This window comes from Martes martes (assembly GCF_963455335.1).
Source record: "Martes martes genome assembly, chromosome: 8".
Classification (NCBI taxonomy): domain Eukaryota; kingdom Metazoa; phylum Chordata; class Mammalia; order Carnivora; family Mustelidae; genus Martes; species Martes martes.
The window spans coordinates 128,672,753-128,700,423 of record NC_137895.1 but is presented as its reverse complement, the minus strand read 5'-3'; the positions used below and the strand labels follow the sequence as shown (position 1 = coordinate 128,700,423).

Sequence of the window (27,671 nt, the reverse complement as noted above, 5' to 3'; positions counted from 1 at the left end):
AACCTGTTAACAGATCATTTATGGACCATTTGAGGAAAGAATAGAGTCCTCGGTTTTGCCTTAAGACAGTTTTGGGGGGTGACACCTTCTGGTAAGATTAAGTTAGCACTAGCATCAAAATGTACAGAATTGGTGTCAGCAGCTTGGAAGAAAATTCTGGAAATAATGATAGAGCCTTACCTTAAAAGATACTGTGTCACCTGCAGTGGAAAGTTCGCAGCACCACTTAATAGTATTCCTGCCATTTTATTTAATCAGAATCTAGTCATAAGGAAATAATCAGACAAATCCAGTTTATAGGACTTTCTGTAAGACAGCTGGTTTGGTTTTTATTATTATTTATATAATTATAAAAAAGATTTATTTATTTGAGAAAGAGAGAGTTCATGAGCACAAGCAGGGGGAGGGACAGAGGGACAGAGAGAATCTCAAGCAGACTCCCAGGGTAGAGCCCAATAACCTGAGACCATGTCCTGAGTCAAAACCAAGAGTTGGATGCCAAACCAAATGTCCCAGTTGGTTTGGATTTTTTTTTTTTAAGGTTTTATTTATTTATTTATTTGACAGAGATCACAAGTAGGCAGAGAGGCAGGCAGAGAGAGAGGAGGAAGCAGGCTCCCCGCTGAGCAAAGAGCCGGATGTGGGGCTCAATCCCAGGACCCTGAGATCATGACCCGAGCCGAAGGCAGAGGCTTTAGCCCACTGAGCCACCCAGGCGTTCCAGTTTGGATTTTTAAAATAATATCTATGTTTTGAACATAAAAAAAATGTCAGGGTTGAAGGGTAAAGTTTATTTTAGTTTTAAGGAAACTAGGTAGACATGACAATAGCTTTGAAAAATCTTTGGGTAGATTTTGAATCATACTAATGATACAGAGTTTTTTTTTGGGAGACACCTGGGTGGCGCAGTTGGTTAAACATCTGACTCTTGATTTTGACTCAGGTCATGATCTTGAGGTCTCGGGATTGAGCCCTGTGTTGCACTCTGCGTTCAGTGGGAGTTTGCTTCTTCCTCTTCCCCTCACCTGCTTGTACACCCTCTCTCTCGCTCTCAAATAAATAAAACCTTAAAAAAAAAAACCCAACTCTCCTTCTCCCCTCTGCCTCTCTCCCCCCTTAAAAAAGGGTTTTTTGTTTGTTTGTTTGTTTCTAGAATTTGGATAACTTTGAATATGAATTTTCTAGCAGATTTTATTACTTTCTTTATGATTAACACTGACATAAAGTGACCATCTAGATAAGTATGAAAAAGTATTTCCTGTAATTATAAGGTAATTCTTTGTAAGAAAGCTTTCTGACACAATTGGCAGGTTTTTTCTTAGTGTTAAGTAAAAGTGGTGCATCTAACTATAGCTGGTGTTTGTTAGAGTCACTGAAATAGAATTTTTTTTTTTTTTTTTTTTTTTTTAAGATTTTATTTATTTATTTGACAGATAGAGATCGCAAGTAGGCAGAGAGGCAGGCAGAGAGAGAGGAGGAAGCAGGCTCCCCGCTGAGCAGAGAGCCCGATGTGGGGCTCGATCCCAGGACCCTGGGATCATGACCTGAGCCGGAGGCAGAGGCTTTAACCCACTGAGCCACCCAGGTGCCCCTGAAATAGAATTTTTTTTTGTAGATTTAGGTTGTTTTTTAATGGATTGTCATGAAATTGCTTCCATAAAGTAATTGGAAAAGCCTTATATAAACTTGTAAAATATTCTGTGGGAAAAATACTGACTTTGAAAATGTTTCTGGGAGGTTTGGATTAGAGGTCAGTTTAAAGTTATTAAAAGAAAAAGAAAAAAGTTATTAAAAGATATGATGTGACATTTCTAGAAAGGGGGATAAAAGGTAAAGACACAAAAGCAAGATAGCTGAAAAATTTTTTTAAATGCACATGAGACCCCCTGTTTGTTACCTAAGTAGGGTCATTAAGCCACTTGCAGTTAGGGTGGAGAGAAGTTACTGTTTTTCAAAGAAATCAAACTATCTTTAAGCGCTCTTGGCAGACTTTAAGGAAGGGTTCAAAGTGAGAAAGAGAATATTGTAATTCAAGTCATACTAGTTTTTTGAAATGTTATACCAGCCAATGTTATAGCATATGTTCTGGGTCTGGGCTCCATTTTCCATACAGGACATCTTTTAATAAAGTAGGGCCCTAACTTAGAATGGCACTTTTAATGTTAGTCTATAGGTTGATATTTGGAGCTTAATTATATAGCTAAAATGTTACTATGAAGAGTTGAAAGAAAATGATTAATTTTATTGAACTTGTAAAATGTATAAAAAAGGACATTTAATAAGTCAACAGTGCCGTTTGAGGAAAATAGATTTAAGGTAGAGCTAGATGAAAATGACAGTATTGGTGTTTTGTTATTTATTTTCTATGACTAAAATTGTCTATTAGAATGGGTATTTAATTTTTAAGATACTTAAAAAAAAAAAACTAAGGATCTTTTATTATTTTTAAGTAATTACCACACTTAATGTGGAACTCGAACTTACACCCTGAGGACAAGAGTTGTATGCTTCACTGACTAAGTCAGACAGGTGCCCCTTTTTAATTTATTTTTTTAAATTTTAAGTGGGCTCCATGCCCAACACAGGGCTCAAACTCATGACTCTGAGATCAAGAGTCACTCTCTCTACTGACTGAGCCAGACAGGCACTCCAAGATGCTAAGAAAAACTTTCTGAGTTTATTTAAAAAATAAGTGAAAGTTAATTTTTAATGTATTCCAGATATGAAATTTTGCAGGCAGGGGCTTGTGGCTGGCTTAATCAGTGGAGTAGGTGAGTCTTGATCTCAGGGTGCTGAGTTCAAGCCCCATGTTGGGTGTGGAGCTGGTATTAAAATTAAAAAAAATTTTTGCAGCCTTATAAAACCAAGTAAAATGTAAATTTTTTAAAGGTGGGGGTGGGCAAAGGGGGCCAAGGGAAAGAGAGAATCTTAAGCTCCATGCCCAGTGTGGAACCCGATGCAGCGCTTGATCTCACAACCCTAAGATCATGAGCTGAGCTGAAACCAAGAGTTGGATGCTGAACTGAGTGAGCCATCCAGAGGCCCCTAAAATGTGAATTTATAAAACTAAATATGATTTACTGAACTTAAAAGACAGGTATATGGGATTATCATATTATTCTTTCTACTTGCATATACTTTACTACTCAGGGGGAAAGGTAGGCAATATTTATTCATAAGTAACTGTACATGTTTTCCTCTGAATGCCTACAACTACTAAATAATGCCGTCTCTTGTTTGGTCATTTAGAAGAAATAGATTTGAATTTGTTTTTTTTAATAGGGATCAATACGTTGATGCCCTCATTAAAATCAGGTTCTTTTTTTTTTTTTAAGATTATTTATTTATTTGACAGAGAAAGAGAGAGAGATCACAAACAGGCAGAGAGGCAGGCAGAGAGAGAGGGGGAAGCAGGCTCCCTGCTGAGCAGAGAGCCTGATGTGGGGCTCTATCCCAGGACCCTGGGATCATGACCCGAGCCGAAAGCAGAGGCTTTAACCCACTGAGCAACCCAGGCACCCCTAAAATCAGGCTCATCATATTAGAGGATTTAAAATGAGGCGGTAGGCAACAAACAGGTTACTGCCATAACCATGAAGCTATTGGAAATTGTTTTTTGAAAAAGATGCTAAGGAAGATTAGCACAGGAAGAAATAGCTCATGGTATATTTAATGAAAAAAGCAGGACATTAATTGTAGGATATAATGTCAGTTTTTACATTCTTTATACAAACACATACTGGAGAGACTTGGAAGAAAATATACTAACCATGTTAACATGTTCTATTCGAATGATAGGACCATGATAATGTTTTTTTCATTTTTCATTTAAATTTTTCTCTTTCTGTATTTTTCTATTAAAAAGCAGGCAAAAATTAAAAAAAGAAAACTATATAATACTTGTTTTCATTCAGAATGCCTTAATTGTGGTATCTGGTGGCTCAGCTGGCTAAGTGTCTGTCTTTGGCTCAGGTTATGATCCCAGAGTCCTGGGATTGAGCCCTGAGTCAGGCTCCCTGTTTAGCAGGGAGTCTGCTTCTCCCTCTGTCCCTCCCCCTGCTCATTCTCTCTCAATCTCTCTCTCTCTCTCTCTGTGTCTCGTGGCATGTGCGCGCGCATGATCTTTCTCTCAAATAAATAAATAAATAAATCTTAAAAAACAAAAAGAGTGCGTTAGTTTTTAAGCATAGTCATGACAAGGATGTTCTCTGTCTCTTTTAGGATTCAAGTATTTACATGAGATAGAAGGAGAAAGATTATTGCTCTGATAAGAGATGAAGGTTGAGAGAATGAGGGAAAGGAAATATTGTTAAAGGTAAATGTATAGATATGAGAGAGATTGCTTATAGCTAGTAATTTACACTTAAGGGGGTGGAAAAATAAAGATCACTCTGCCTTTGTAGACACCTTGAAGGGCAAGAAAAGGACTTACAAGTATAGGTATTATATAGAAATGTTCTTGGGGCGCCAGTGGCTCAGTCGGGTAAGTGTTAGCCTTCAGCTCAGGTCGTGATTCCAGAGTCCTAGGATCAAGCCCTGCATCAGCCTTCCTGCTCAGCAGGGAGTCTGCTTCTCTGTCTCCCTCTGCGTCTCACATCCACACCCCCAAGCTCATTCTGTCTCTCACTCAGCCACTCTCTCAAATAAGTAAATTAAAAATCTTCAAAAAAAAAAGAAAGAAAGAAAATGTTCTTTATTTCAGCTAGCAGTCCTGCCTCAGTAAAGCTTGGTTTCCACAGGTAGAGGAGGAAAGAAAACGACAGCTCGTTTTATGTATGGGCTGTTCATAAAATTCAGTTATCTAAGGAATTTCCTGTTTAGTTCTTGGCTATATTGTTTATTTTGAGTTTAGCTCTTTTAAATAATTAACTTTTTCTTTTAAAGCTGAACATGTTTATTTCCATTTTAAGCAAACTTCATCAATGGCATAAGGCAGGGATGGCAAATGGGTTTCCTATCACATGTCAACTCCTGGAGTGATTAGTTAAGAGTTTTTAGACTTTACAGAGAAGACTGCTATAATTAACAATGTCTGTTTTAGCTCCTTGGAGAAGTGCTGGCTATTTGTCTTTTAGTTTATAATCCATTTTGTATGATCCTTGGAACATACTAAAGCTGTTGGTAGTGATTCAGTTAAAGTATTAAAAAAAAGGAGGGAGACTAACTGTTGGATACTAAACTTACAGACTGACATAAACAACAGCAGCAATTCTTGTGTAGACTTTACTTTTAAATTTAGTGGCCTGTAGAGGAAAATAACGGTAACTGTTTTCAGTAAAGTAGCTGCAATCCACATGTGGGTATTGGGCACTTTTTAAAATGTGGCTAGTGTGAATTTTTAAATTTCACTTAGTTTTAGTTATTTTAAATATAAATTAAAAATGGAAACTGTAAAATATTTTCTGTTTAACATAACTCTATTGTTTTGGTAGGACTACATTTTACTTCAAGAATTGCATTGGAACATTCATGGGAGGTTTTATGTCTGGGCCTGTAAGTGGCACCCATTTCAACTCTATCATTCCATTGACAATTTTTAGGTTTATGACCATGTGATTAGGGAAGCTGGAAAATAAAGTATAATTCTATGCTCTAGAGGACGGGAGACTAGATTTTAGTGCAAAGCTAGTCTTTCCTACTCTAGTGAAAGAAAAGTATGCAACGTTTAGAGTAAAAACAAAAAGGCAGATGAAACTCTAAAATTTAGTGAATGACTGAAAATAACCAAGTATCACTTAAGATTAAATCTGCTTAATTTGGTAAATATACTAAGAATAGAAGTACTTCATTAGGTTCATAAAGGGCATATACCTTCATAAAAGTCAGATGCCCAAAAAACCAGTTCAGTAAAGCAAGAAAAAGTGGAAGGTATACAGATTGGAAAGTAAGAAGTAAAATCATCTTTAATGATTGTCTCTGTATAATAGCCCAAGAAATCTACAAAAAGGCAACTGCAGCAAATAATATAGCAGTGTTGTAGGATTACAAGGTCAGTATTCAAAGATCAGTTGTACTTCTATAAGCTTGCAGTTGCAATTGAAATGGTAAAAACAGTACCATTCATGAGAGCATCAAAAATATGAAATATATAGGGATAAATTTAACACAATGTTTGCAGTTGGTACACAAACTTTAAAGATTTTATTTATTTAATTGACAGAGATCACAAGTAGGCAGAGAGGCAGGCAGAGAGAGAGGAGGGGAAGCAGGCTCCCTGCTGAGCAGAGAGCCCAATGTGGGGCTCGATCCCAGGACCCTGGGATCATGACCTGAGCCGAAGGCAGAAGCTTTAACCCACTGAGCCACCCAGGCACCCCAGTACACAAAAACTTTAAATTCTCTCAGCAATTAGGTCTCTAGACCTAAATAATAGGAGAGGGTTATTGTGTTCACAACTGGAAGATGCAGTATTGTTAAATGGCAGTTTTCTCCAAATTGATTTATAGATTCAGTGTAATTCCACTCAGATTTTCACCAGGCTCTTCTGTGGAAGTTGACAAACTGATTCTAAAATTACATGAAAGTGCAAAAAACTTAAAAATATCTAAAACAATGTTGGAAAAGAAAAATCTGGGGGTCTTCGCTACCTGTGTTCAAGAGTTACTAAAGCGGGGCGCCTGGGTGGCTCAGTTGGTTAAGCGTCTTGCCTTCAGCTCAGGTCATGATCTTAGGGTCCTGGGATCAAGCCCAGCATCAGGCTGCCTACCCGGCTGGAAGCTTGCTTCTCTCTCTCTCCCACTTCCTCTGCTTGTGTTCCCTCTCTCACTGTCTCTCTGTCAAATAAACAAATAAAATCTTAAAAAAAGGAAAAAAAGTGTTAACTGAATCTACAGTAATCAATTCAGTATAGTACTAGATGAGGATCATCCATTTAACAATGGAACCCAAAAGAGAGCCCTGAAATGACCCACATCTATGCAGTCAGTTGATTTTTGAGTAGGTGCCAAGACAATTCATTAAAGAAAAGGATAATTTGGGGTGGCTCAGTTGTTGGATGTCTGCCTTCGGCTCAGGTCACGATCCCAGAGTCCTGGGATCAAGCCCTGGATGGGGCTCCCTGCTCAGCGGGAGGCCTGCTTCTCCCTCTCCCACTCCTCCTGCTTGTGTTCTCTCTCTCACTGTCTGTCAAATAAATAAATAAAATCTTTAAAAAAATAGTTTCAGGGTTTTTTTTCCCTCTTTGAATTATCGTTGTCTTAAAGATAAATCCGATTAACAATGAACAATCAAGAGGCACCTGGATGGCTCAGTCAGTAAGTGTCCAGCTCTTGATTTTTGCTCAGGTTATGACCTCAGGGTGGTGAGATGAGCCCCTCATTGCTCCACACTGGGTGTGGAGCCTGCTTAATTTTCTCTCCCCCTTTCCCCTGTGCCCCTTCCTGACTCACTCTAAAAAAAAAAACAACAATCAAATTACTGTGCTCTGATGTCCCTTTTTATTTCCCCTTTGGTTAAGCCACTAATTGGATACACAGGCCCATTTGATTAATTTTATATTTAATTTTGGGTAATTTTTTAAAATTTAATTTTGTTGTATGGTTGTATAAATTATTTGCATAGTTCCAAATCTAAAAAACAAATCTTTAATAAAACAAGGTATGTTTAAAGAATCTTACTATGCTCCCTCCAACCTGTTTAACCCCTCACCTTAAATGTAATTATTTTTTAGTTTTTATTTTTTTAAAGAATTTATTTATCCATTAGCACATGAGTGAGGGGGAGGGACTGAGGGAGAAAGAGAAGCTCCCTGTTGAGCAGGGAGCTCAATGTGGGGCTTGGTACCAGGGCCATGAGATCATGACCTGAGCTGAATGCTTAATTGACTGAGCCACCTGGGTGCCCCTAATGTAATTATTTTTTTATGTTATTTATTTATTTGAGGGAGAGAGAGAGTTGTGTTTGTGTGTGTGTGTGTGTGTGTGAGAGAGAGAGAGAGAGAGAGCGCGCGCGCGCACGCACAAGCAGGGGGAGCTACAAAGGGAGAAGGAGAAGCAGGTTCCCCACCACGCAGGGGTCCCAATGCAGGGTTCGATCCCAGGACCCTGGAGATCATGACCTGAGCCGAAGGCAAACACTTAACCGACTGAGCCACCCAGGCACCCCTAAATGTAACTATTTTTAAAAAAATGTTATGGTTTAGGGGCGCCTGGGTGGCTCAGTCGTTAAGCAGCTGCCTTCAGCTCAGGTCGTGATCCCAGGGTCCTGGGATTGAGCCCCACGTCCGGCTCCCTGCTCGGCAGGAAGCCTGCTTTTCCCTCTCCCATTCATCCTGCTTGTGTTCCCTCTCTCGCTGTGTCTCTCTCTGTCAAATAAATAAAATCTATTTAAAAAAAAAATGTTATGGTTTAGGGGCACCTGTTGGCTCAGTCAGTTGTGTTCAACACTTGATTTCTGCTCAGGTCATGAACTCAGGGTCCTGGGATTGAGCCCTCTCTTGGGCTTCATTCATGCACAGCTGGAAATCTGCTTTCTCTTTTCTTTTGTCTCCCCACCTCATGCACTCTCTCAATCTCCCTCTGAAATAAATAAGTCTTAAAAAAATAAAAAGTTTATTCTTCTTTATTAAAAAATATAAGCATATATTTTCATATCTTTCCCTGTTTCTTAAATGGTAGCATTCCAGAAACATTTTTTTCCCCCTATCTTGTGTTTTTCACCTTAGCAGTATTCTGGAGATCACAGTGTAGTGGTAATAACAACATTCTTTATTGCAGCAGTATAGCACTCCATTGTTTAGAGAGCTCATAATTTATCCAGTCCTCTATTGATGATTAGATGGGTTGTTTCCAGTCTTTGACTATCATAAATAGTGGTATCATGAATAACTGCATTATATATTTTTGCCAGTGATTCTTTGAGGTAGATTCCTAAAATCAGATTACTGGGATAGAAAATAAATTGGTATGTAATTTTGCTGGTTATCACCAGCAATGTATCAGGGAGTGTTTTCTTTTTAAAAATATTTTATTTATTTATTTATGAAAAAGCAAGCTAACACGTGTGAGGGGGGAGGGGAGAGGCAGAGAAAGAGGAAGAGAATCCATAAGCTGACTCTTCACTGAGCAGAGTCCAATGATTCCAGGACCCGGAGATCAGCAGAAATCAAGAGTTGACAGCTTGGGTGCCTGGGTGGCTCAGTGGGTTGGGCCTCTGCCTTCCGCTCGGGTCGTGGTCTCAGGGTCCTGGGATTGAGCCCAGCATCGGGCTCTCTGCTTGGCGGGGAGCCTGCTTCCCCCTCTCTCTCTGCCTGCCTCTCTGCCTGCTTGTGATCTCTCTGTCAAATGAATAAAATCTTTATAAAAAAAAAAAAAGAGTTGACAGCTTAACCGATGAGCCACCTAGGCACCCCTGCATTTCTTTTATTTTCTTCCTCCCTCCCTCCCTCCTTTCTTTCTTTCTTCCTTTCAGATTTTATTCATCTGACAGAGAGAGAGAGCGTGAGAGAGACCACAAGCAGGGGGAGGGGCAGAAGCAGGCTCCCTGGTGAGCAGGGAGCCCAATGCAGGGTTCTATTCCAGGACCCTGCGATCATGACCTGAGCCGGAGGCAGAGGCTTAACCAACTGAGCTACCCAGGTGCCCCTGCATTTCTTTTTTTAAAGTGAATGAGGTTGAATATCTTTTCAAATGGTTAAAAATGATTGTATTGCCTTTTTTGTGAACTGTTAGACCTCTTTTTTCCTTTTATTGATTCTTGGTCTTTTCATTTTTAGATTATTTATTAATGATATTTACCCTTTATTTGTGATCCCTCTACATAGAGTTTATCACTTTTTTTTTTTTAACTTTGTTCTGAGCTTTGCTTTGAACTTTGCCTCTGAACTTTTCTCACTATCTGAATTCTGAGTTATGTACAGGACTTTGGGAAGAACAGGTGGTAAAGGTTTGCTTTATAAATTTCACAGTAGTTTTTGTGGAGATGAGAGATGTGGTTATAATGGATAACAGGGAGGTTGGAGTTCTGATGTTGATTAATGTAAACAGGAATATAAGATGGAATGGATTTAATCTATGTCATTGTTGGTAGGTGTTGGGATTTTTTGTTAACATTTGTTAAGTAGAGCCTCTGGATGCTGAGCCAAGGTTCAATAAAAGACTGCAAGGAAAAGTGAAATAGAGAAGTTTATTACTCATAGGTCCTGGGGGTACACAGTATGATGTCTCCAGGGGACACGGGGAGTTCAATGCAGAATGTAGGCAGGCAGTGAGCAGCAGGACTTGGGGTACATGCTTTCATTAGGGTCCTCAGGTGCAGTGCTCTGGGTTTTCCAGGCTAATTCTGATTGACCTGTTCAAACCAAAAACTATAAATAGGGTTTTGATAAGCTCCAAGGTGGTCTCATCTAAGGAGCACAAAAGGGGAAGGAGCTGAGAGACTGGAGAGATTGTTTATCACAAGGGGGTTTTGGGGAATCATACCTGGAACTTATATTTACGTGTGACCTTGAGGGCTGTTATCTAGGGCATGCACTTGTGGGAGGAGGTAGTGTCAATTGAAGGCCCTTGTAGGCCTCTTAGCCACACAAAGGGAATGCTGAGGCAGCAGTATTACAGAGTGGTTTAGCTAAAGTCTCAACAGTGGATTGGGAGCTTGGGGCTAGCATAAGGTCCTAAAGAGGTAAAGTGATAAATTGGTGGTTTGAGAGGCTTTAGGTGACTGAGAACCAACTGTAATGTATGCCTCTGATGACAGTCACTTGGTGGCTCCTTTGGTGGACCTCAGTGGATTGGCCACTCAAGAGATAGTGGGTCCCACTGGGCAGATAGGCTTTCTGCTATGGCCTCACCAGTGTCCTGAAACTACCATCAGACTTACCTGATAAGTTTTTTTACTTTATTGGGTCTTTCCATTAAAAAAATATAATTGTAACTTTGCTTTTCTATAGAATATATGTTTAATGAATATTAACATAAGTATTTTTTTGTTGTTGTTCTTATTTTCAGGCTGCCGACAAGAGAAAAGCTTTAGAAGAGACCAAAGCCTACACAACCCAATCCCTAGCTAGTGTTGCTTATCAGATAAATGCATTGGCTAACAATGTCCTCCAATTGCTGGATATCCAAGCCTCTCAGCTTCGGAGAATGGAGTCTTCCATCAATCATATTTCACAGGTAATAGCTTGTGAAAGGCTTTACATTCACATTTAAGCAGCTGGCAGAATAGAAGTCATAGTCAAAGAAGTAGATGTTCCAAAGTATATCATATTTTTAGGCTGTTGTAAATAGTATTTTTTTTAATAGCCTTAGCTTCATTGTTCATTTTTTGCTTGCATGTAGAGAAATCGAATTGATATTTTTATACTTCTTTTATATCCTTGTTAAAGTCAACTTCATAGTTATGGTAGCTATTGTACAGGTTTCATTGGATTTTCTACATAGAGGATTATATAAATACAATTTTAGTTTTGCTTCTTCACTTCTCTTCTTACCTCACCTCTCCTCTGCTCTCCTCCTCCTCCCTGGTCCTTCCTCCTTTTCTTTCCTTTCTGTTCCTTTTTTTTTTTTTCTTCTTTGCCTTATTGCACTAGTTTGATGCTTCAAGAAAATGTTGAATAGGAGCAGTGAAAGTGGACATTGTTCTTTTTATTTTAGTAAGAAATTACTTACTTTATCACTATTATGTATATTACAGGTTTTTCAGAAGTATGCTTTATGAGATTGAGGAGGTTGCCTTCTAGGTGCAGTTTGCTGAGAGTTCCTACCAGGAGTGGATGATGGATTTTGTCAAATGCTTTTTCTGTGTCTGTTGAAATGACTTTTTTTTTTTTCCCTTTTTGAATGTTAAACTAGCCTTGCCTTCCAGGGATAAACTCCATGTGACCATGATGTGTTCTCCATTTCATTGATTGTTAGACTTCACTTCCTAAAATTTTGTTAAGAACTTTTGCTTCTGTGCTCCTGAGAGTTATTATAATGTCTTTGTCTGGTTTTGGTGTCACTGTAATGCTGGCTTTACAAATATGTTGGACAGTAGTATTCCCTCCTGTTCACTTCTATTGAAAAGTGTCTGTTGAATTGATACTTGTTACCCTTTAAATGTTTGTTAGAATTCACCAATGAAGCCATCTGGGCCTGGGATTTTTCTTGGCAGGGTGGTTTTAGCACCCTGTTTAGACATTATATTTAATGTCTTTAGTAGATACAGGGCTGTTCTCTTTATCTGTTTCTTCTTGAGTAAGCTTTGTAGTTTTCCAGGAATTTGGCCATTTCACCTGTGTTGTTACATTTATTTGCATTAGTGTTAATAACATTCCCTTATTCTTTTAATATTTGAAGAATCTGCAGTGATGTCACATGTCTCATTCTTGATATTCTTAATTGGTGTCTTTTCTCCTTTTAAACGATTAGTATGGCTAGTTCATCAGTTTCATTGATCTTCTAAAAAAATCCTCAGCCTTTAGTTTCATTAATTTTCTGTACTGTTTTTCTGTTCTATTTGTGTTGACTTTTATTTTTTGTAGTTGATTATTTCATCTTTCCCTTTCCTTGGAATTAATTTACTTATTTTATACTTTCTTAAAGTAAAAACTGAGGTCTGAGAGCCTTTATCTTTTCCTTATACAGGTGTTTTAGGTCTGTAATTTTCCCTTGAAATAGTGTGTTATCTATATCTCAAATTTAGGTATGTTGTACTTTCATTTTCATTCAGCTTGAAATAATCCTGATTTTCTTTTTTGGTTTCTTCTCTGGCCTAGGGACAATTTGGAAATATTTCAAGATTTTCAAAGTATCTCTCTGCTGTTGATTTCTAATTTAAATCTGCAGTAGTAAAAAAATACTATATGATATGACTCCTTTCAAACTTATTATAAATTGTTTTATAACCCAGAATGTAGTCTCTCTTGGTAAATGTTTTGTGTGCACTTGAGAAGAATGTATATTTTTGTTGCAGTTGGATGGACTGTTCTGTAAACTTATCAGGTCAAGTTGGTTGATAATATTGTTCAATTCTTCTGTATCCATGCTGATTTTCTTTCTTGTTTTAATTGTTGAGGAAGGTATGTTGTATCTCTGACTCTAGTTTTTTATGTATTCTGTTTCTCTTTGAATTTTTATCATTTTTAATGTGTTTTGGAGCTATGTTATTAACATAATACTCTACATGTTTAGGTTTGTAAGTACTGTTGATGGATTTATCATTACAAAAATACTTTTTTTTAATCATTGGTAATCCCTAGGTTTGACTAAGTAGGCAGATGCAGTTTGTCTAGGCACTGGGAGGGTGGAGTAAGTTCCTGCAGTAGAGGTGCTAACTGGGTCAATTCTCTGAGTTCTCACACTTTCGGTTCTCAGGCACACTTAACATCTAAAATTATTGAGAATGCAAGGGTTTTTGGTTTATATGGGAAAATCTTCCAGTATTATATCAGAAATTAAAACTTAAATTTTAAAGTACTTATTAACTTACTTAACAATAAACACAGCCATTACATGTTAATGCAAATAACATTTTAATGAAAAATAACTCTCATCAAAGCAAAAAGATTTGTGAGAAGAGTGGTATTGTTTTTACATTTTTGCAAATCTTTTTAATGTTTTGTTTAGTAAAAGACAACTGGATTCTCATACCTGTTTTTGCATTTAATCTGTTGTGATTTGTTGTTTTGGTTGAAATATATGAAGAAAGTCTGGCTTTCCACAGATACATAGTTAGAAAAGGCAGAATGTTGGGGACCCTGGGAATTTTGGACCATAGTTGGAGAACCATTGCATTATGGGGTTATTATGGTTTAGTCTATGATATGTATTCTCAATGTCATTTACTGGTCATTATGCTTCCATTAAAAAAAAAATCTCCCAAATTTGTCATGTATCTTCACCTATATTTTTTTCTGGCTCTTTTTGTTGTACAATTCTTCATCCATCCTTACTGACTTTTGTGTTACTTTTGATGAACTTATCTATAATATTATAGGATTTCTGCTGATCCCTAATGTCCTGTTAGTATTTATTTTATGTTTCCTTAACCAGTTCCTTAAAGATATTTCATGAGTTTTAAAATTAAGCATGCTTTTCTTTGGCACTTGTTATCAGCTGAATTGTGTTCCCACAGAATGCATATATTGAAGTCCTAATTTCTAGTACCTCAGAATGTGACTGTTTTTGGAGATAGGGTTTTTAAAGAAGTAATTAAGTTAGAATGGGATCACTGGGTGGGCCCTTATCCACTAGGGTTGGTGTCTTTTTTTTTTTTTTTTTTTTAAGATTTTATTTATTTGAGAGAGGGAGAGAGCCAGCGAATGGGGAGAGGGGCAGAAGGAGAGAGAACCTGAAGCAGAATGTGCTGAGTAGGGAGCCCAACTCAGGGGCTTGGTCCCAAGACCATGAGATCACGACCTGAGCAGAAACCAAGAGTTGGACACTCAACCGACTGAGACAGTCAGGTGCCTCTGATTGGTGTCCTTATAAGAGGAGTTGATTAGGACATAGACACACACAGAAGAAAGGCCATGTGAAGACACACAAAGAAGAGGGCCTTTTACAAGTCAAGGACAGTCTTTTAGAACCCTGCTGACATGTTGATCTTAGATATCTAGCCTCCAGAATCATGAAAAATTTATTTTTGTTGTTTAAACCTTTTAGTTGTAGTACTTTGTTATGGCAGCCTGTTATGATGGTCTTGGCTAAGAATGCCTTAGACTCAACCCAGGCCTGTATTTACTCATATCAAGCCCCAAAGGCATTCGCACTTCTGCCACCCGGGCCCTTGTTTTGGCTGGACTAGCTCTCATGGCTCTTAATGATTCAGGACCACCTCCCAAAACCAATAGGGAACTTTAAAAAACAAGATGTATTATTTATAGGTCTTGAAGAGTAAATGGCACTCTCCAGGGCCACATAAAGGCTATACATCAAGGTTGCAAGTAGAGAGGGAGGGAGGGAGCATGAGCCTGCTGTAGGGTCTGAGGGTGGGGTGCTAGGGTTTTGCGGGTTCAGTCTGTTGGTGATCTCCGGGATCATGACTGTTGGTGAATTTAAAGTGTCAGAGTGGGAATTAGGGTACAGAGGGAAAAAATGGAGTCACTCAAGCAGTTAGTTACCTAGGTTACTGAAAGCTTTTTGAAAGGAGAATGTCATGGATGGGGGTAACCTGGTTTCTTATTTAGTTGTTTTGCTAGTAGCTATGCAGTATAGCTAGTAATATGTGTATTTGAGATGGATGTGTTTGGAATGGATGCCTCACCAATCAAAAGCTTAACGCCACACGCTTACAGTAGATAACTCTAGCAAACTCATCTAGTACTTGTGGGTCATCTTTAGTACTATCATGTGTATATTTTTTGTTAGCTATTAAGGATTATAAACTGTTAATCATAACCTGAACCAGTAGGGGGAAAGATACAGTGCAAATTGTTGAGTGTCATTTAAAATGAAAAGGCATGAAAATAAAAAAGTAAAAAATAAATAAATGAGAAAGTATGATATGTTGAGTTAGCACCCAATGGCTGGAAGCATTCAGTAATACTTATAAGATTGGCTGATTTACCATGGGAAACAAATATTGAGAATTGTAATGGATTTATATATTCAGAATTCTAATGGATTTATATATTCATCTGACATTTCTAAGATGAACCACATGGTACTAGACTGATAACAGTCCTCAAAGGTATCCAAGTCTTGATCCCTAGAAATATATTACTTTATAAGACAGGACTTTGAGGATGTAAGTTAAAGATCTTGAGCTGGGGAGATTATCCTAGATTATCCAGGTATGTTATAAATGTGATCATATATGTCCTTATAAGAGGGAGGGAGAGGGTTGCCTGCATGGCTCAGTTGGTTGGGCGTCCGACTCTTGATTTCATCTTGGGTCACAATTTCGATCAGTTGTGAGATCAAGCTTCCATTGGGCTCAGTTCTGGGCCTGGAGCCTGCTTGGGATTCTCTTTCTCTCTCTCCCTCTGACACCACCCTCCCACTCCCAACACACTTGGGCTTATCCTCTGTCTTTAAAAATAAAAAAAGAGGCAGAAGAGAATTTGACATAGAAGAGTAGAAATCAAAATGGTTATATATAAGAACAGACATTAGAATGATGTGGTGACAAGCCCAGAATACCAGAAGCTGGAAGAAGCAAGGAAAAAGATTCTCCCTTGATACTTTCCAAGGGAGCGTGGTCCGCTTGACACTTTCATTTAGTTCTATAAAATTCAGTTTGGGTTTCTGGCCTCTAGAACTGTAATTGAATACATTTCTGTTGTTTTAAGTCACTAAGTTTGTAGTAGTTTGTTACAGCAGCATTAAAAAACTAATACATATGATACAATAAATCAGTTCTAAATATGGTATGACTTTATATTTGTGTAAAACTTCGGTAGAGATAGTTTCCTGTCATCATCATGATATGGATTAAAATTGTATTTTTATTTTATTTATTTATTTTTAAGATTTTATTTATTTATTTGACAGAGATCACAAGTAGGCAGAGAGGCAGGCAGAGAGAGGAAGGGAAGCAGGCTCCCTGCTGAGCAGAGAGCCTGATTTGGGGCTTGATCCCAGAACCCTGGGATCATGACCTGAGCTGAAGGCAGAGGCTTTAACCCACTGAGCCACCCAGGTGCCCCAAATTTGTATTTTTTTAAAAAGAGATTTTTTTATTTGACAGAGACACAGCGAGAGAGGGAACACAAGCAGGGGGAGTGTGAGAGGGAGAGGGGAAAGCAGGCTTCACACTGAGCAGGGAGCCTGATCCCAGGCTCGATCCCAGGACTCTGGGATCATGACCCGAGCCGAAGGCAGATGCCTTCGGAGCCACCCAGGCACCCTAAAATTGTATTTTTTAAGGGGTATTACAAAATTGTATGATATCTTAAAATCATGAGGAAAATAAGAGAAATTTCTCAGTCTTATTGCCAAAGTTCTGTTATGAAATAGTATTTTTTATCTTCACCTTTGTTATTTTAAAGCTGATATACAATCTAACCAGTTGCTAACTTTCCTCCATTTTTCTTGTACATATTAAGATTCAACAGTCAAACATTTTAGGGTACATTTCTTCATCTCCTCTTTGATGGAGGACATCTTTTATTAACTGAGTTTAATGAGACAGTCTTCCTTTAATAGTTATTAACAAGATGGGTTTATAGAGGAACAAGCTATAGTAAATGTGTGCTAGTAAAGAATATAGGTTTTTTCGGTAAGTACATGGCGCAGAACATATAAATGTTTATTTGTAGGAGTTGAGGGACTAAACCTTGTCTTGGCACTAGACTTTGTCTTACTGTTACCCAAAATAAAATTGTTTTAACTACTGTATGGATAAACATTTGTTTCAAAATGAGTTATTCTACCAGGGACTCCTATATCTCCTATCACAGTGCCTGGTACTTAATATGTGCTTCCATGTGAGTTGAAGGAATTTTTGAATTTTGGTTATGTTTTAGACATTATCTGAAAAATTTGAAGTTAAATAAAAATACTCTAAAATGTAGCAAAGATTTCTGGTATAGCTTTGGTCATCTACTTCTCATTATATTCTTTCTATATATATATATTTGATTTATATCACATGATTTGTAACATTTTGATTTGTAACATATCACTTGTATCATTAATATGTGTGTGTTAATGTATTTTACTATAGATTCAGGTTTTTTTTTCCCCTAAGAAAATGTATTAACCTTATTTTCAGACTGTTAATTATTGGTATGACACTAGAGCTTCTTGCCATCAGCTGCCTTGCATGAATTTGAATGTTTATTTGAAGAAATTAGGTCAGGGATCAGTAAATGATGATCCATGTGGGCTAAATTCAGTCCTCTCATTTTTTGAAAAATAAAGTTGTATTGGAACATAGCAGCATATATATATATTTTTTTTTGGTTCACATGTTGCTATGGCTGTTTTCACTTCTGCAGTAACATGGTTGAGTAGTTATGACAGACACCATATGGCCTATAAAGCCTAAAATATTTACACTCCGGCTCTGTTCAGAAAAAGTTTGCTGACCCTTCATGCAGTATTATACAAACTTATGTTTCAAAAGATTTTAATAAGTTTTTTGGGATTTAATACCACTTTTTCCAACTACTTATAATAACTTTTTTTAAAGATAATTTTTCTGGAGATTGATTTGCTGAGCCAGAAATTGTAAGGAATGGGGCTTGCATGATTTGGATTGCATGATGATACAAATTCTACAAGTTTTATGGCTTCATTCCTTCTGTATCTCAGCATAGAGAAGTTAGCTTGTATAAGAAATGATGGAGGAAGCTCCATTAGAAGTTTGGCATTCTGACATCACTTGGTAAACTGCAGTGCTATTTTGACATTAACCACCCAGAGTCATGACGGCTCCCATTTCAGATGCCAATAGAAGTTGAATCCCCATTCTACCCACAATTCTGACCAACTGGTCACAGATCTTCAGTGGGATGGGGGTGGTGGGGGGTGTCTTACAACCCCCCGAGATGTCATCATTTATTAGAATGACTCAGAATTCAGGAAGGTGCTATTGTTATGGTTACAGTTTTATTTTAAAGCAAACAGATTGGAACGAGCCAAATGAAGAGACACGGGACAGAATGCAATGGTCCCATACACAAAGCTTCTGTATCCCTTCCTGTGGAATCAGGGCACATCACCCTCCCAGCACATCAGTGTGTTTATCAACCAGGAGGCTCTACTGAGCTTTGGTGTCCAGAGTTTGTTTCACATGTAGGCATGATTGATTGAATCATTGGCCATGTGACTGAACTCCATCCCCAGCCCTCTTTCCCTACTCAGAAGCTCGGCTGTCAAAGCCTCATTAGTCAAATGATTGGTCTTTTCTGGTGACCAGCCCCCATCCTGAGCCATCTTGTTATCATAAACAAAGATACCCCCATCATTGGGGAATTTCCAAGGGTTATAAACTCCCTCCCAGAAGCAGAGACAAAGGCCATTCAAATTCTTTATTATACAATAGCTATCAAATTTGAGGGTTTATGGCCTGAAATAAGTTAGTAAGAACCAAGAGTTAGAAACGTATTTGTTTCATGGTTGAATTTGTGATTTAATTTGTTCTAATTGAAGTTTATATAAAATGTGTTTGGAGGATTGCTTTGTCAATTTGTTTTATATAAACAGTTTTTGCTGCCATAGAACACTAGATCAAAAGATGTGATTTATAGGATGTTTCTTTTTTTTAATAAAGATTTTATTTTTTTATTAGAGCACAAGCAAGGGGAACAGCAGGGAGAAGGAGAAGGGGACTCTCTGCTGAGCAGGGAACCTAATGGGGGGACTTGATCCCAGGACCCTGAGATCAAGACCTGAGTTGAAGGCAGAGGCTTAACCAACTGAGAAACCCAGGTGCCCCTGTAGGATGTATGTTTGTTTGTTTCTTTTTTTTTTTTTTAAGATTTTATTTATTTATTTGACAGACAGAGATCACAAGTAGGCAGAGAGGAAGGCAGAGAGAGAGGAGGAAGCAGGCTCCCTGGGGAGCAGAGAACCCGATGTGGGACTTGATCCCAGGACCCTGGGATCATGACCTGAGCCGAAGGCAGAGGCTTAACCCACTGAGCCACCCAGGCGCCCCTAAAATTATTGTTTTTTTTTTCCCCCCTACAATTGTTTCCGGTTTGTGAAGAAAGAAAAGGAAGGTAAATCTAGTGTTCATGTATATTATAAGTTGGTGAAATGTGAAGTAAGGTTTCTAAGATTTTTTTTTTTTTTAAGATTTTATTTATTTATTTGACAGACAGAGATCACAAGTAGGCAGAGAGGCAGGCAGAGAGAGAGAGGAGGAAGCAGGCTCCCTGCTGAGCAGAGAGCCCGATGTGGGACTCGATCCCAGGACCCTGAGATCACGACCCGAGCCGAAGGCAGAGGCTTAACCCACTGAGCCACCCAGGTGCCCCCTTTTTTTTTTTTTTTTTTAATGAGAGAGCATGAGAGGAGAGAGGTCAGTGGGAGAAACAGACTCCCCATGGAGCTGGGAGCCCGACATGGGACTCCATCCCGGGACTCCAGGATCATGACCCGAGCCGAAGGCAGTTGCCCAACCAACTGAGCCACCCAGGCGCCCCGGTTTCTAAGATTTTTAAAAATTTTTTAAATGGTAGTTAAAAGTAGTACTTTTGTTTTTAAAATGTTGTTACTGGCCAGTAAAATCAGTATCAGTTATAATACTTATTCTTCTTCCCTTTTTCTTTCTTTTTGTCTGTTTGGTTTTTTGTGTGGGTTTTTTTTTGTTGTTTGTTTTTGTTTTTTTGTCTTTGATTCTGTCTCTTCTTTTTAATTTACTGATCTATGAAATTCACAGTTACGCTAACCTAAACCTTTTCATATTCGAGTCACCTAACACATGCATACACACCAACCCACCATCCACTTCTGAGTGAATGAAGGTTGAAAGAGGCTTGTGTCATCAACCTTAGAGGACTGGAAAAACTAATAAATTTTTAGGCTATGGAGAATAGAGGCAAAGCTATGTATTTAGTTTTTATTCTGGAGCTCCCAGTTTTGCAGTAAAAGTTTGCCAGTATCATAGGCTGACCCTGAACTATGCATGTGTGGAATGAAATGCAAGCAACCTAGCCAAGGGTAAAAGAACTGAAACAAAAGTTTCAGCTGCTGTCCATCAGAGGAGACTGGAGTTCAAGTCCAGCTAAGTTTACTAGTAGCTTTTTGGAGGACTATAACAAGATTTTGAGTTTCTGCAAGGTTTCAGTTACTATGTACATGATATCTATCATTACTGGACCTATGAAGAAATGGGAAGCATGACCAGAACTCAAGATAAGTTAAGGCAGTCAGTAGAGCTCAACTCTTACATGTATTGGACAAATAACTGTTTCATTATTTATCAACTCTGAATTCAGGGACTTGAAACTTTTTATAGTTAAAAGGAATTTCAGGGTGCTGATTCTAGTTTCATTCTGCAGTATTTTTTCCTCTTGTGTTCCAGTTTGATAGTCTTCTTGCCCTGTAAAACTCCCAGAATTCTAAGAACTGGCCTACTAGGGAAGCTGTAGTCTCTGATGGTGCTATTGTAGTTACTAAGAATTTGATTCATGGATTCCAAATAAGAATTAGAAAGCTTTTGCCACTTTGTTGCTGCCTCAGCTACCTCTTGACACTTGGAGCTGGTGACTGGGTGTTGCAATTTGAGTCCAATCTTGCCTCCACTGTAATTGGCTTCTCAACATCCAGAGAATTAGAGAATGGATTCTGGAGCACCACTTTGAAAAAAAAACTCATATCTCAGCTTGTTTGCCAATAGAGAGTAATGTAAAGGGGTAATAAGAGATCTCCACCTCACTTTTGATTTCTGTAACCCATGAAAGTGTATCATTGACAGGTCTGAAATTGTACCCAGAAGCCCAGCTGTGAGAACAATTGAACAATGTTGGTTTTGGCTTTTTAGCTTCTGCAGAGCAAGATGGTACTTTTGGGGTGGGGTGGAGAGGGTAGAATGAAGATTGAGTGAGCTAGTCTTGTAGCACACATTGATGTTATTTGCACTCCCCTAGCACTTGAAACACATACCTGTTGCTGCATTTACTGTTGGCATTATGTTTCAGTGTAGTTGGGAAGCTTTTGAAAGGCAGCAGATTGTATTACTCAGTTTTTAAAATTTTAGAACCGAGCACTAAACCTGTCACTGACTAAGCATTTAGTAATGTTTGTTAAAAGATTTCACTTGGGAGGAGTAGGTATTATACTATTAAATACAGTGCATGGGGGCGCCTGGGCGGCTCAGTGGGTTAAAGCCTGTGCCTTCAGCTCAGGTCATGATCCCAGGGTCCTGGGATCGAGCCCCACATAGGGCTCTCTGCTCAGCAGGGAGCCTGCTCCCCCCCCCCCCCCGCCCCCACCCTGCCTGCCTCTCTGCCTACTTGTGATCTCTCTCTGTGTCAAATAAATGAATAAAATCTTTAAAAAAAATGTTTAAATACAGTGCATGGAAGTATTAAAAAGTTGTGTAGGCATATAGTTTGGGTGGCATCGAGGGAGTGACATTTAAGTTGGGTTTTGAAAGTAGTTTGTTCATTTATCATGTGACATGGAGTGCAAATGCACTCCATTCTGATGTAACAGCATCAGACACAGAGAGGTCTTATTCTGGATGACCAGGGTGTGCAGCGGAATGTTTGGAATGGGGCTTGTACCTGGAGGTCAGCTTGGAAAAATAAATCTGAAGTTCTAAATTATACTTCATTTCCCTTTGATTTGGTTTCATTGATGAGGCTGAATAATGGCTTGTGTTACGTTACGAGAGTAGATAGTATCCTCTTGCTTCTTTTTTGCTTGTTGTATCTGCTTAGTGCTGGAACTGTACAGCTTCTGAATTAAGCAACATGCTTAGCAGAAAAAGAGTTACCAGTCTTCCTGAGCCATTGTCAGGTGACTGACTGATGTGATTAAGCCCCTAAAGCAAAAGGAAGACCTTTTTTTTTTTTTGGAGATTGGAAACTTTCTTCTTGCTTTCATGGTAAACAGCAGGCTTATCCTGCCTCTGTTCAGGATGCTTTTTGGAGAAAAGAATTATCCAAGCCCATCTTCTGCCTCAGATACCACTGTTTGTGGTATTGAGGAAATTGTTCTCTAGTCGCCTCCCTGTTGATCACACAGTTTGGGCTCAACCACTTTTTTGTTTTGTCCTAATTAACGAAGGACTGTTCTCATCTCACTTAGAGTTAGGACTACCTTCAAAAAAAGAGACTTTGGAACTCCTCCTTCTTCCAGCTTCATTTTTATATAGCTAGTTTGGGAGTGTCCTTCCAGATCTTAGGTTATTTTGGTTGTCTATGAGCCGTTCACCAGGCTACAGCTTGAACCTCGTAATTAGTTTGAGTCTTCACAGTAGCCTAATCTTATTTCAAAGCCTGGAAATGGTTTTTCACTTTCTGTAGTTTCAACTTTACATTCCACAGCATGGTATAAAAGGCTCGTCTCTTCCAGCTCTCAACGCATTCCTGCCATGCTCAACTTCTTGAAGTGTTCCAAACACAGCATGTAAATTTGTGCCTGTTTGCCTTTCCATAATCTGTCTGTCCTACTTGGAATTAACTTTGTTGTGTCTCTCTTCTGCCTAACAGGCACCATCAGAAGTCTTCACTGATTAGCCCAGGGTAGACTTACTGCCTCTTTGTGCTACGCCATCTAACTTGTTCCTCCATTTTGTCAATGACTTGAGGTATAGACGTCTGTTTCCCCTTTGTCACTCTCAAAAGAGCATCTCTACTCCTCAGTGCATAGTAACTGGCACTTAAGTGGTTTGAGGAGTGTCCTTGCTGGCTCAGTCAGTAGAGCATGTGACTTTTAACTTCAGAGTTGAGGTTAAAAGTGAGTTTGAGCCTTACACTGGGCATGGAGATTACTTTAAAAAAGGAAAAAAAAATTTTTTCTTTTTTTAAAAGAAGTGATTTGAGGGGAAAAAAAGTGATTTGAAAAGTATTGAATGGATAGAGCCATGTGGTATGATGTGTTTTGGAGTCATAAAGACTTGGGTTAGAATCTTAATTCTACCACTGTACAGTGTACTCAGATTACCTAACTTCTTTGAGTTTAGTTGTCTCATTATTCATTTTGGGACAGTTGTGCTGACCTTAGAGATTAAATAAAGAATTGTACATAAAGCATTTAGCTGAACAACTGTATATAAAATGTTGGTATTATTAGTCATCATATCTGTCATCCATTCTTTCTCTTCCATGCAACTACTCTGTACCCCCCCCCCATCTAATCAACATGCAGGCATGATTGTTTTTTCCCATTGTAAAAAAACTTTCCTTACCATACATTCTCTTGGCAGTTCCCAGCCCAAGATCTTGGATCTGTCATCTCATGGTGTTGCAATCCACTGTGGTTTGATTTTTTGTCTCTGTCACCCCATGGATGTTGCTTTTGCAAGGAGAAGCAATAATATCTTTGTTCTGAATCAAATAGCATATTTCATTTAAACCTCATCCTTGTTGCTTTTGTTTGTAGCACATAACAAATTTGTAATTATGTTTATTTGTATATTTGCTTATAAATGCTCCCTCTATTACAGGTAAGTGTATTGATGACAGGAATCTTATCTGTTTTGTGCATCACAAAATAGTGTGTCTCCCGTCAGGCTGGCAAGGAGTAGATCCTCAAATTTTTGAATTACCAGTGTGGCATTTCTGAAAATGTATAGTCCTTTGGAAAGAGGGTGGAGGTGCCAAAGTTGTTTTTAGAACTTGACTGGCTCAGTTGGTAAGAGCATGTGACTTGATCTCAGGGTTGTAAGGTTGAGCCCCATGTTAGGTGTAGAGATTACTTAAAAATAAAATCTTAAAAATAATTCTCCACTTCATAGCAACACGAATATACCCCAGTGTAAATTTTGAATTACCAGTACTTTGGTTAGAATCTTAAATAAATTATTATTTTAAAAAAGTTTTATTTATTTATATATATAGAGAGAGCATGCACATCTTGAGCAGACTTTGTGCTGTAGTGCAGAGCCCAACGTGGAGCTCAGTCTCATGACCCTGAGGTCATGACTTGAGCCAAAATCAAGAATCAGAGCTTAACCAACTAAGCCACCCAGGTGCCCCTTAAATAAATTATTTAATGTGGTCACTAACAATGTTTTTGTTTCCCTATTCCCCGAAAAAGTCAAAGTGTGGGGAAGTACCCCCCAAAAAAAAAAAAGGCTGAAGTGACTTAGAACATGTAATTAGATATTAGTAGTGTTTTCATTCTTCTTCACACTCCTACTCTGCCTGGCAGTTTTTGTGAAGTGACTAGGCAAGAGCTATTCAACCAAGAAATAAGAGAGAATGTACTTCTGCCATTTAAAAAAATATATCTGTGTCTGTTACTTCTATTAAAACCCATACCCACCCCTGTCAGATGATACCATGTCAGTCCTTAAATTCTGCCTTCAGGATAAAGGCTAGTTTGTATATCATGGTGTTGATGCAAGCATGATCTTGTCTCTCCTTGCCTCTCTAGCTTTATTCCTTTCCCTTTCTTGCCTCTGTGCTTCAGACATCCTAATTGATGTACTCTTGAAGCAGTATACCTTTATAGTGGCTAGTCCCTTTGCTTGGAATGTCTGTCTCCCCTACTTCCTTTGTCTGCTAACTCCTGCTCATTCATTAAGCTTCATGTTAATTGTTCCTGCTCAGGGAAACCTTTTTTTTTTTTTTGGCCCCAGAAGGCTAGGTTTGATCTTTCCTAATACCTCTGTGCATAGTTCTACATGACAGATAACTTCTGTTTGATCTTCCTTGATTTGCCCTGGTCTTTGCTCTTGGGAGGCTTACCTGTATGGATTATGTCAGTGGGCATCTGTGACTTCAGGCTTCAGAGTGGGTGCAGCCAGTGTGGAACACAGGAAGATAGGAAGCAGTAAGGAAGGTAAGCTCAGAATATTTACTTCCCTGGTTTGTTCCCTGTGGGTTGGCTGTGTGCCAAGACAGATCATTTCTCCCTTCAGGGTGGTCTTCTCTATGTGACTTTCTCTTCCAAATTCTGGTTATTTCTCCTGCCCTTTATCCTTTTGGATTTAGGGGTATAGCTCCTGCTGCTGCAAGTTCCTGTATCTTCTGTTGCATTCCCCTATCCCTCATGATTCCTTGTGTTTAGTTCCTTTGTACATAAGTGCTTTTTGAATTATTTTAATTGGATTATTTAATCAGATTCTAATTGAAAGTCTGCTATAACCCACCATATATTATTTTGGTAATGTTTTCTTTTCAATAGTTGCCTGTTTTTGCCTTTGCCCTTAGGTAAATAGGCTCAACTCATGTAGTTCTTAAGTACCCTATTTCCTCTTTAGATGAGATGTTGCTACTTTCGTTTATATTATGTATTGAGTTTCTGTGTATAAGAGGACTTGAAGTTAAGATTGAACAATAAACAAGGTTTGAAAAATCTGTGACTGCAGGGAAAAGATTCTTAGTATCTTTCTAGTACCATTTAAGGATCTTTAAAGGCTTGGAACATGGCTCCCCCCCCCCCCCCAGCTTCATCCCTTACTACAAACCCTTCATGGACTTTTAAGTTCCAGGGATACTAAATGCTCTCTGCCATGTCATTGTCCTGGCATGCATTGTTATAGACATGTTTCACCTGGCTAACTCCCATTCAACATTGAGTCTTAACGCTAGGTATTCTTTTTTTTTTTTTTTAAACGCTAGGTACTCTTAAAGGGTGGTTTATCTCTAATGCCCCTTTCTGTCCTACCTCCACCTGCACATGTATTATTAGAGTTTTCTGTTAACTCTTTGTATAACATCGTATACTTCCCTTCATACCAGTTATCATTAGAATTAAATAGTTATTTTTCCTGTTATTCAGTATCTGCCTTCCACAGGAGTCTGTTATGATCATTACTATATTCTCAGTGCCTAGCATGTATGTATCCATTTATTCAACAAATAAAAGGGAAGGAAATTAGAATGGAAGGTCCTAGAATTTCTTTAGAGGAATGTGATGAAGAGAATTTAGGGCCATTAGAATTTGTCATTTTGGAATGAGATCATTCCCTTTTTAAGTTTCATTGATGAAAAAAATCAGTATATCCTCTTTTTAGAGAAATCTTACTTGGTTGTATTCCTTCATAGATTAATGGAACACTGATCACTAAATACCCCTGAATTAGTGAACTAAAAAAAAAAAAAATCCTATTCTCATTTTTATGACTGAACAATAAAGATTACTTAAGACATTTGTGGGGGATATGTGGCACCTGCCTGGCTCAGTTGGTAGAATGTGCACCTCTTGATCTCAGGGTTGTGGGTTTGAGACCCATGTTGGGGGGTAGAGTTTACTTAAATTAAAAAACATTTTGGGGGGGTATTTTCAGTTTATAGGAAAGTTGCAGGTATAGGACAAAGAACTTTTTGTTTTGAACAGTTTGAGAATAACTTGCTGGTATGCTCACTTATCACCCCTGAATACTTTGGTATGTATTTTCTAGACACAGGTATATTCTACAGCATAACCACAATTCAGTCACCAGAATCAGGTGATTAACATTGATACATGCCACCATCTAATCCTCAAGTTACATTTAAATTTTCCAGTTGTTCCAATAGCTTTGTAACAGAAGGATCCAGTTGAGGAGGATTTATGTTAATCATGTCTCCTTAGTCGTCTTCAATCTAGAATAGTTCCTCAGTCCTCCTTTGCTTTCCCTGGCCTTGATACTTTTGAAAATTATAGGCCAGCTCATTTGTAAAATGTGTCAATTATGGGCATTTTATCTATCTATCATCTATTTGTCTGTCTGTCTGTCGGTCTATGAGAGTGTGAGGGGCGAAGGTCAGAGGGAGAAGCAGACTCCCTGCTGAGCAAGGAGCCCAAGGCGGGACTCAGTCCTGGGACTCTAGGATCAATGACTGGAGCAAAAGGCAGTCGCTTAACCAACTGAGCCATTCAGGCACCCTATGGGCATGTTTAATATTTCCTCATGATTGGATTCAGGTCATTAATTAGAGATACTTTTTGGATGCAGTAACTTCCTATTTAAAAACCACTCCTATTGTCTTAATTTTTTTTAAAAGATTTTATTTATTTATTTGAGAGGAAGGGAGAGAAAGCAGGAGCAGGGGGGAGAGGGAGAAGCAGACTCTCCGCTTAGCAGGGAGCCTGACGTGGGGCTCGATCCCAGAACCCTGAGATTATGACCTGAAGGCAGACACTTAACTGACTGAGCCACCCTGTGTCTTAATTTTTTCAAGGAAATTTTTGTTTACATTT

The 27,671-nt window shown here is 38.5% G+C and overlaps 1 protein-coding gene across 8 annotated transcripts in view; it reads left to right on the top strand.

Annotated features, from left to right (window-relative positions):
• The window catches only part of ABI1 (abl interactor 1), a 123,795-nt gene that overhangs the window by 42,794 nt on the left and 53,330 nt on the right, over positions 1-27,671 (top strand). For all 8 annotated transcript variants that reach the window (XM_080811569.1, XM_080811567.1, XM_080811565.1 and 5 more), the window contains exon 2: positions 10,944-11,111. In XM_080811569.1, coding sequence (XP_080667695.1) covers positions 10,944-11,111 — 168 coding nt within the window. The remainder of the gene's footprint in view (positions 1-10,943; positions 11,112-27,671) is intronic.